Source organism: Populus euphratica, unplaced genomic scaffold, assembly GCF_000495115.2.
Source record: "Populus euphratica unplaced genomic scaffold, PopEup_1.0 scaffold90.1, whole genome shotgun sequence".
Classification (NCBI taxonomy): Eukaryota; Viridiplantae; Streptophyta; class Magnoliopsida; order Malpighiales; family Salicaceae; genus Populus; species Populus euphratica.
In genome coordinates, this window is record NW_011499973.1 from 407,851 (window position 1) to 418,230 (window position 10,380).

General features: G+C 30.8%; 2 protein-coding genes across 2 annotated transcripts; one reads left to right on the top strand and one right to left on the bottom strand.

Annotated features, from left to right (window-relative positions):
* Positions 1 to 446: 446 nt before the first annotated feature.
* Positions 447 to 3,177, bottom strand: LOC105139363 (UDP-Glycosyltransferase superfamily protein). Its single transcript, XM_011045775.1, has 8 exons — positions 3,038 to 3,177; positions 2,745 to 2,861; positions 2,442 to 2,635; positions 2,247 to 2,352; positions 1,991 to 2,138; positions 1,714 to 1,853; positions 1,011 to 1,177; positions 447 to 926 (listed from the first exon to the last, which is right to left on the bottom strand). Exons 1-8 carry the CDS (start codon positions 3,084 to 3,086, stop codon positions 633 to 635), a joined length of 1,215 nt encoding a protein of 404 aa, XP_011044077.1. The 5' UTR covers positions 3,087 to 3,177; the 3' UTR covers positions 447 to 632.
* Positions 3,178 to 3,267: 90 nt separating this feature from the next.
* On the top strand, positions 3,268 to 3,835 carry LOC105139362 (uncharacterized). Its single transcript, XM_011045774.1, has 2 exons — positions 3,268 to 3,439; positions 3,521 to 3,835. The coding sequence occupies exons 1-2, from the start codon at positions 3,364 to 3,366 to the stop codon at positions 3,658 to 3,660; spliced, it is 216 nt and encodes a 71-aa protein (XP_011044076.1). The 5' UTR covers positions 3,268 to 3,363; the 3' UTR covers positions 3,661 to 3,835.
* Positions 3,836 to 10,380: the final 6,545 nt, after the last annotated feature.

A 10,380-nucleotide genomic window follows, 5' to 3' on the forward strand; every position in this document is an offset into this window, starting at 1 on the left:
TTAAATAAAAAATTTTAAAATTTTAAAAAACACGATACAAACCAACCACCAAACACACGAGAGCCATCTGGGAGTCAGATTTAACTGCAAACAATTGGGAACAAGCAAAACAAATTCACCGACAAAGCTACTCAATGTTCTTCCACCTTGTTGGGAAACATGTGTCTCCAAATAAGGCAACCAGTCACGATCTGCTCGACTTACCAGTGTATTATTTGATTCTGGTACTAGAATTGAAAAAATAAATAAATAAAAATGAGCAGCTGCTTCTTTGTTAAACAGGAGCAAAAGCTTTAGCTCTGAAGAGGAGCGCGGCTTGGCGGCATATCGCTATTCAAATAGTGATGCGCTTGCAGCATGTACTGCTTGCATCAGGTGCATCAACAGTTGGCCAAATCAGCGTGTTCTCCACATCAGCAACATCATCTATCTATGAAACCTAAAGCTTGTAAAGGAGAGTCGTAATAAATCCATTCTGAGTTTGAATTCGCTTTGCCACTACAACATAATCATGTAAAAGATGATTATCAAAATTATCCTTCTTTCTAACCATTAATCAAGTGGCAACATTCAAGTCTGACAAACTATCTCGTATTAGGTCACTAAAAAGATTCCAGCTACCTTGGCAATTTTCAATCTTCTTTACTGCCAGTAATGCTCATGAGATATTGATTCAAATGCTGGCCAAAAGTTTTTGTTGAGAATGACTCAGCAACATGCTTCCTGGCCTCTCCACCCATTCTGCTTGCCATCTGAGGATCCTGAATGAGTTTAGCCATCGCCAAAGAGAAATCTTCAGGGGTGGGGTCACAAAGAAATCCTGTTTCTGCATCCTTAACAGTCTCCACAGGGCCCCCACTATTGCATGCAATTACAGGCTTATGGGCTGCCATTGCCTCCAATGGGACGATGCCAAAGTGCTCATCCTACATTTATTGAACAGTTAATATAAAACCCTCTTTTCATCTCAAAGTATGATCAATGTTATAGACAAGTGAAAGGGATCAGACCTTTGGAGTATAAATGACACACAGGCACTGTGAAAGAAGTTTATTTCTCTCAGCTGTTGAGCAGGACGTAATGAAGCTAATCCGAGATGAGACTCCTTCCCTTGCAGCCAGGTGTTTAAGTTCATCCAGGTATTCAACATTCTCTCGCAGTCGACTATCATATCCACCTGAAAGACAAATTACAAGCAAGCACCTAATGAGCAAAGTTGTGGTTTTACCATTGAAACACGTCTAATTTGTCTTCCCTACAAATCAGGTTAATATTCCAATAGCCCCATCTCAAAAAAAAAAAAAAAAAAAAATCTCTTGTCAACTCATAAAAAAATTGCATATTTCACTATCTGTTACAAGAATATCTGCATTTTGCAGAACACAGCCTCCATAACATATTTTCTATCCATTCCACCCTTTAAAAAAATGCAATAGAAAATTGAAAAGTAATCATGTAAAGTGTAATTTCAATCTTAAAGGTCTTTAGTGAAGGTGCATGTATTCCCCAGTCCCTCCCTTCCTCTTTTTTCGAGAGAAGGTACATGGCCCTTTCTGCAACAAGCAAAGAGAGGAAGGTACATGGCCCTTTCTGCAACAAGCATAAAGGGATAAAGAAACACTGCATCCCAAGTACAAAAACCATTTTCCAAACTCATCATTATATGAAATTCTTTAGTAATGTAACCCAGGAAAGAAGCAAATTGAGACTTGCCAGCAATGGTCAAAGTAGCTTCATTTAGTTTTTGACTTTGAAGGGCATGTTCCTCAAGGGCGTGAAGTCTGGCAAAGGCAGAAACTGCCAATTCTATGTTCTTTTTCCTTTCAAAGCGATTTATTGAGAGAAAATTCAACCTATGCCACATGAAACAGATAAGAATAAGATTCTGAACTACTGGTGGGAAAAATGCAATGAAAGAAATTCTTCTATGACATTTCAAGAGCATGCCTAGAGTTACAAGATGCAATATATATACAATAATTTTCGTTACTTATAAGAATGTGGTTCATCAAATTGGTCCATGTTAACAGCAGGATAAAGAACAGCAGGTCGGATTCCCCGTGCATGAAGACGCTTGAATGTATTCGCAAAGGTAGATGCAGTGAATTTGCTGTTAACAAGTATCATATCAGCCATGCCTGCAGTCCCCAAGAGCAGTAAATGAGAATTGGTAGGTTCAACTGGAACAAAGTTAACACCAAAGAGACATTTCCTGTAAAAAAACAGCAGATAAATTGGAAACAGACCTGTTGTAATTTCTTCTACAAAGTCAATGGGTTTCCTGTAAAACCTTCGGAGAAAAGTTGTATGGTGAGCAAGTAACAAATCTGGAAAATGACAATAAAAAACCACCTGGATATACAGGACTAGAGTGTAAGAAACCTGAGGCTAAAACCTTTAAACAACAGTTCAGTTCATATCAAAGGCATAGAATATAATACCTTCATTGATTTTTTAAGTTTCAAAAGTGGGATGACAACAGAAACCTGATCTGCCAATATAACATCAAAAGATGGCCACAGGAATAACACGCAAAGGGCAACGAAAATGCACCGCAAATACGCGCATAAGGCATGAAAACGGTAGAATACATGCCGAGGCAGGAAAGAACCATATACAGTAACCGGGAAGGTACCTGTGCGGCCAGCCAATATTTATGAATCAGGTGCATCATAGAATTTATCCAAATCAAATACAGGAAACAGACCTTAAAGGAGAAGAAAATGAAAATAAACGCAAGTTACCGGAAACAGTTTCTTCAAAGCATCGGTTTTTATCATGATGAGCAGTAAAAATATGAACATCGTGGCCATGGGAGACAAGTTCAACGGCAGCATCGACTATTAATCTTTCGGCTCCACCTTTGAATCATTTTAATATACAAAAAAAGGAGCTTCATTCTGGTTATTTAATTCCTTTTACCATACAAGCATTGAATTCTTTTACAAATCACACGATTGAATTAGCTTCGTAAAATAAATAAACAAAACAAATTTCTAAAATTGAAAAATTGGAGAGAAGGGGAGTAGAAATTTACCTATACCAAGATCTGGATGAATGATGGCAATATTTAATTTTCTCTCCATTTCTTTGCTCCTCTTGATCTAATTCCAGCGATCAATCGTTAGGGGCCGCAGGCTGCGTTGAGGAAGAGAAAGACGTCGTTTAATGCGTAAAAAGCGACTTGTCGTTTGACTATGAGCAGTAAAATAATAAAAAGAAAAAGAAAGAAAGGCTCCGCTTCCGCTCTCTCTCGTATAAAAACGAATACCGAAAGAAACAATTGATAGGAGGACTCTGAATCCAGTATAGGAGGACTAGAGATCACAATACAAGCGAATTCTTTGGGGACGATTGGAGAAGATGACAATAGAAGAGGCAGCGGCAGGCCCTGCCGGCCCTAAGGTTCTCCGTCTGCTCTACTTTGTCGGCGCTGGATGTAAGTGTTGCTTAATTCATGCAATCTATCTATCTATCTATCATCCAATTAAAATCTACTTTTTTGGGGTTTATTTGGCAGTTATTTGCACAGTTGGAATCAACAAGTGGAGAGAAATCGAGCGAAAATCAATCCTTGAACAACAGCAGCAAGAGAAGAAGATGAAGAACGATTTTCTGCCTCGAAGCTCAACAAATTCCGTGCAGAAGGCCATCAAATGATCATGTCTCTTCCTCAGGTGGTCATTTCCTTTTCTTTTTGTGTTGCAGAATTTGTAGTAAATCTACTATTTTGTACTCGTAACAAAATAACTCTTAAACATTTAGGCAACACTCACTTCTTTTTATCTGTGATTTAATTTCTTGATAAAATATATAGTTTTGGCTAATTTATTGCTGGCAACAAATGTCACGGAGAGTTTGGTTGTTCATTGTGAGAGCTGGCAGCCTTCAATCCTGAAAATTTTGTATTTCGATCCAATTTCCTTTTGAGCTTAGTAACTTTTGATGCCTGTATGCTCATATCAATTTAGATTTATTTATTTATTTATTGCTAAAAAGTTTGATTTAGTTAAATTTTGGATTTGACCTCTAATTGAAGAAAGTCATAGCCGGGAGACAGAGAGAGAGGAATGTTTTTGAAGGTTGAGCTAGGCGAATCTTTCTTTCCCAAACTTTTTCCTAATGGACTGTCAAAAGCTTCATTTAAGCTTCCTTGACTGTTTTACATTTTAGTAATGAAGGTTTTTGATAGTATTTTATTATGTTTAGCATTGTCCCAATACTGCGTTTTGAGGACCCTTTGATTTTTTTAAGGGGCTGAAAAACTAGCATTACAAAACACCATTGGCATTACAAACAAGGTGTGCTTGGTAGGAAGGATGGGGAGAGGACTGATGCTGCGTTTTCTTTGCTTTCCACGATGGATCAAGACTTGCTTCCTATCCATTTTCAGTTGTAATTTACAATTCTCCCAATCTAGGCAGATTAAGTTTCAGCATTACTCTCCCTTCATACCCAAAAACTTAGATGGATGAGTTAACGTCAATCTTTTTTCCTCTCCATTCTACCTTTCGACTCTTTTCATCTTTCTCTTTATCAATCCCTCATGAGAAATAGACTAAGACCGGCATAGATGTTCCATTTGGATTATTTCGTTTCTTAAACGTTATTAATGTTCAGTCATTTAGTATTGTGGAAAGAACTCGTTTGTAAAAGACCATGTCTCACCTTAGGCAAACAAGAATTTATCTCCTCAAAACCAAAATAAATCATAAATTCTAATAGACTTGAGCATGAGAAGGTAATGCTTGAGTGTGGAAACTTGATGATCCTAAAACTCTCGTGCTCCTTGGGAAAGTGTGCACCTCTGCTTGTGGAAGTGCGTTGTCTGGAGTAGGTTATCTTTTATCTTACTAAGAAAGATTTGAACTCAATACTTGAAAGGAAGAGGAATGTTAATGCAAGTGGAGCTACAACTTCTTAGCTAGCTTGTCCGGATAAATTTAACATTCTCCTCCTCGATCATGGGTTTCTATAGTTTCATTGACAACAAATTATAACTCTAACTAAGGGCTTAATGTAAACAATACTTCTGCTTTGGAAAATTCTGCACGTGTAGGAAGAAATACGTAACTTTGTAGTATTGAACGATAGTGAGAGGAGGGGCAGTAGTGTTTTTTTTTCTTTCAAGTATTTAGTTTTGTTGATTCATGTCTTAGTGTGTTTTAGGCATTATGATAGCTTTTATAATTGTGATTTAAAAAAAATATGTATAAAAAAAAGATAAAATTGTAGTTTTTTTTAAATTCAAGTTTTTACTAGAATTTGATATGAAAAACAAATTTAAGCGGTGAAAACTAAATTTATTTCATATTAGCATTTCATTTGTGCGTTGAAATTTTGAATTTGTGATCAGTTTAAAAACATCTTTAACCATCTTTAAGCCAAACATATTAGCATTTCATATTAGCATTTCATTTGTGCGTTGCCGCATATCATAATTTTTTTTTAACAAAAAAACCTCTAGGTATGCAAGTTAATTTTTTTTTAAATCAAAATATAAATAAAAAACTTATGTAAGCATCTAATTAAATAAATCAATAATTATTTATGTAAATAAATTAAACAAAAAAATTATTAACAATAACTAAAGAGAGACTAAAAAATTAGAAGATAAATATAGATAAAGATATTTAATATAAGTTATTCACTCAATTATATTTGATGAATTTATTTATGAAAATCAATATGTAACAGAAATTGATATATATATATAATTTATTGAATAAAATAAAAAGAAAAAAATATATATGTAAGGTTGCTTCTATTAAAAATATTGTAAAAAAAATAAATGTTTTTATTTAAAAAAATAAGTTTAATCTATATAAAAAAATTATAGATGAATCACATTAACCCTGTAAAAAAATTAAACACATTCAATATAATAGTAAAATAATTTATATTTCAAAAATGATAAATAAGCCAAAAAAATAGAGAATGAGTATTAATCAAAACATAAATACAAAAATTATTTTTAAAAATACATATGAAAAACTATTAGTTTTCTAAAAAAAAAGAAAAGTATGAAAAGAGAGAGAGAGAGAGAATAATGACACCAAGTGTTAAGGGTCTAGTAAGTCAAGTGTTGTGTGCTTGCAAAGCTCAGCTTGGTCCTTGCTAAGCTCAACCTAATGCCTGACCCACAAAGAAAGGACTTGCTCGCAGGTCTTTATTTTTTTTTTAAGTTAATGGGGACGTATGACGTGTCGTTTACCCATTCTTTGCAAGAAAAAATAGACGTGTCATCTATAATTGTCCAGAATCTGGCTATTGTGACGGTCAGAAAAATAGAGCTCTTGTTTTTTCAATTTAAAAACCTATTTTCAATCCATTGTTAACCTAAAATACCAAGAAAACATTGTTGGAACATTGTCTAACCAACACATAACCTTCAAAAAAGCAACAAAAAAAAAAAGCCACAAAACTTATCATTAATACAAAATCAAAAATCTTTCATTACTCATATTTATTTTTTTAGGTTTTTCAAGGTAAAAAAAAAAAAACCCACTTAATTTTAACTTCCCTGATCATATAGAACTATTTGACATAAAAATTAAACATTTATTTTTTCTAAAGTTAATAGGGCGTACAACGTGTTGTCTACTCCATTCTTTGCCAGAAAAAACAGACGTGTCATCTATATTTTTTGCCAGAAAAAACAGACGTGTCATCTATAATTGCCCAAAATCTGGCTATTGTGGTGGTCAGAAAAATGGGGCTCTTGTTTTTCTAACCTAAAAATCTATTTTCAACGCATTTTTAAACCTAAAACACTAAGAAAACACTGTTTGAATATTGTTTAACCCACCTATGGCCTTTAAAAAAGCAAAAAAAAATGTCACAAAACCCAAAATCAACACGAAACAAAAAAATCGTTCATTACTCATTTATTTTTTTAGGTATTTTCAAGGTAAAAAAAAATACTTTATCTTAACTCCCCTAATCATATAAAACCACTTAACATAAAAATTGATCATTTTAGTAGCTGGAATCGTCGCCAACAACTTTTTCTTTTTAAGTCGGAATTTGACCCCCCTACCCAGGCCCCTTTTTATTCTATTGAAAAGGGACTAAAAAGAGAAAAATGAAGTAATGGCACCAAAATATAATAGGTAAAAATTATTGGAACCGATTATCTAATAGTTTAAAAAGATAAATTACTAAAATGAACTTTTCAAACAAATTACAGAGTTATCATCTAAGTTACTAATGTTTTTTTATTTAAGTTTTCTTTCTTTCAATTTAACCCTCACTTAAAAAAAATGCAATTGAGTTTCAATTTAAACTCAACATGGCTCAATTGTGTTAAAAAAAAAAAACAAGTATCAAATTGAAATTTTTCAAAAACCTCACTATTCAAACATACAATGAAATGTAAGAGGATGAACATTAAAATGGTTATACTAAAAAAGCCACACGTTTTATAATTTTTTATAACTAGGATTGGTTAGTCTATGGGTTTTTTTTTTTTGTTTTTTAAAACAAAAGGATGCTTTGCTGATAAACCAAGAGCTCATTTATTTTTATGTTTTAAAATATTTTTTATTTTTTTTATTTTATTTTTGCTTCAAATTAATTGTTTCTTGGTGTTTTCATATCATTTTAATATGATAATATCAAAAATAAATTTTCAAAAATAATAATAAGAATATTATTTCTATATATTTTCAAGTGAAAATTACTTTTAAAAACAATTATTATTATACTATCAAATGGACTCCAAGTGTATTTTTTTTTAATAAAAAAAAACCTAATATGAGTACTTATTATTTAAGAATACATTATAAAATTTTAGTATTTATGTGAAATATCTTTTACTTTGAAAAAGTTATAAAAAACAGTGATAAAAGTTTGTTCATATATATATATATAAGATAGTGTTAAATCACACACATAATTTTGAAAGAAAAAAAAGAAAGAAAGAAAGTTAGTTTTGGCATCCATGTAGCATTAGAAAGTCATTTTTCTTTTTTCATCTATAGTTTTCATTGAAAAAATAATAAATACATCAAAATTATAATTATTTTAATCAAAAAGTTAAAATTTATAATAATCATCTTAATATTTTTTTATTTATGATAATTTAATTAAAAATATTAATTTTATTTCTTTCAAATTAAAAATTATAATGGAAAAGTTATACTTATTAACTAAAAAATAATTTATACTATAATTTAAATTTATGCCACTAACTAAATATATATAAAAGTGTAAATAATAATAATTTTAATATTCTAGATAGCAAAAAACTATTTGCATATGAAAGAAAAATACTGCATTATTCATTATTTTAGTTTTTTATTTAAGAAATAATGAAAAAATTGTAAATAAAAAACTATAAAGAACCTCTAAAAATGTATTTTTCAAACTTAGTACAAATTTGAAAAACTTAAATACTAATCATTCCATTATCTAGATGGAGAAATATTGCTAAATAGAAAGTTTAAGGTTTTTTCAACTTTTTTAGCATTACTATATTTTTCAACGACACTTTCTTTTGTTCACACCTAATATCACCTTCCCCTCTCTTTTCTAGCTTGAGTTAATCCCCCATCAAGTTCACCCAAAATAAAAACCAACTCAACATCTTTTAACAATTGACGACAACAAGAATAATGACCACTTCTCTCCATGTCACAGAATTAAAGAGGGGTGACCTAATTTACTTCCTATCAACATTTTCATTGTTGCCCCTTCAATTTTAGAAATGCCAACCATTTGAGTGCCACTTCTCTATCATATTGTCCATCTCCTTTGGCTATTTTAACAAATGATAAACTCAACAAAAACAACCCTATCCTCTTTCTCTTTTTGTTAGCTTATTTCATAACCTCTTACCATCACCACAACAACAACAACATCATCCCGCCATGAAACATGATTAATGACAACAACCACTTTTTCATCGAAAAATAAAAAGAAGAGGAGAGAACTCAAACCAAAATTATCTCTCATCTTCCTCGTTAGTTAGAGGTGATCCTTGCCTTACTCATTAATGAGAAGAAGTGGTCAATGCATTTACGATTTAATGGCCACAAATCATCATCTCACCTCTTTTTTTTATTTGATCTTTACTAATGTGATTGTTATGTTTTGTGAGGCTGTTATAAATTTGTAACATGTTTGCTTATTGTTTCTTATTTCTTTTTTATTAAAGTTTGTTTTTATATTTTTATAAATATTCAAAGTGTGTTGGTGGTGATGTGTTTAGTGTTTAAGTTCTTGCTTATGTTTGTATTAGTTTTTATATTTGTATAAAACTCATGTTTTAGGTTTAAATCTTGAGTTTAAAAATGATTTATTTATTGTCATGTTGATTTTGATGTTAATTGCATTATCATTTTGTGTTTAGTTGGTTTTTCATGTTGAATTCTTGTCATGATAATGTTTTTTATGATGAACCACTAGAATTTGATGTTATGGGCATATTCGTTATCATATCAGAGTTTTTTTTCCTTGTAAGTCATTGTTTTGTACTTAAAACTATAGTTTTAAAACCTAAATTTTCAAGTTTTCATGTAGTTTCAATTTTATTTTTGTATTTGGATTGATTTAATATATATTCAATGTAAAATTTACTTTCTAACTCTTTATTTAAATTTATTATTAGAACTAATATGCATAATTATTGTGGTTTTCACTTATTCATCAACATTTTGCTTATAGTTAGCTATGAGTAGCTTGTTATATTTTTTACGTCTGTATTGATTTTTGATATTTTTTTAAATATTTATGTAAATAAAGTTATATATAGATAATATGTTATATATGCATAATGTCATGTCACTTTTTTACTTATGTTATATGTATAAATCTAATATATTTTGATTTTCTAAAAATCCTAAAAACGATGAATAATGGTGAAAAAGTGAGCGTATGTTTGTGTTTTTATCAAGTCAAGTTTTATCTTGTTCAAAGTATATTATAAAGTGAAGTGAACAGCTCAATTTACAACATGAAGCTAACTTCACTGTAATGATTAAAGCTTTATACATGTTTAATTGTATACTTATTTGATGAATTGTTATTTATCTCTGTGATCATTGTTATTGTTTTTTTTTTAATTAATTTGATTCATGAAACAATCATATTATCAAGGATTGGATTTTATATGCATTATTTATTTATTTATCAAATTCACATGTCACTAAGTGATTGTAGCATAAATGAGTAAAAAAAATTATAATTATTAATTATCAATTATAATATTTGTTTTTCGACGCACGTGCTAGGATATGTGTATTTAAGGTTACCCTAACCTTACCCTTTTTAGTTGCTCCTCTAATTTTGGAAATTTAGTTTCTTCCTAAGTAGCAAGGTTATATATGTGGGGTGGATCGACCTTCTTTTATTTATTTATCTATTATTTATTCACACCTT

Excerpts from the sequence above, each read along its gene's own strand:
- LOC105139363 (XM_011045775.1), bottom strand. The coding sequence starts at position 3,086 with ATGGAGAGAAAATTAAATATTGCCATCATTCATCCAGATCTTGGTATA. Across the intron at positions 2,139-2,246 it reads TGTAGAAGAAATTACAACAG|GCATGGCTGATATGATACTT; the intron begins GTCTGTTTCCAA and ends TGGGGACTGCAG. Across the intron at positions 1,178-1,713 it reads AGCTACTTTGACCATTGCTG|GTGGATATGATAGTCGACTG; the intron begins GCAAGTCTCAAT and ends TTTGTCTTTCAG.
- LOC105139362 (XM_011045774.1), top strand. The coding sequence starts at position 3,364 with ATGACAATAGAAGAGGCAGCGGCAGGCCCTGCCGGCCCTAAGGTTCTC. Across the intron at positions 3,440-3,520 it reads CTACTTTGTCGGCGCTGGAT|TTATTTGCACAGTTGGAATC; the intron begins GTAAGTGTTGCT and ends TTTATTTGGCAG.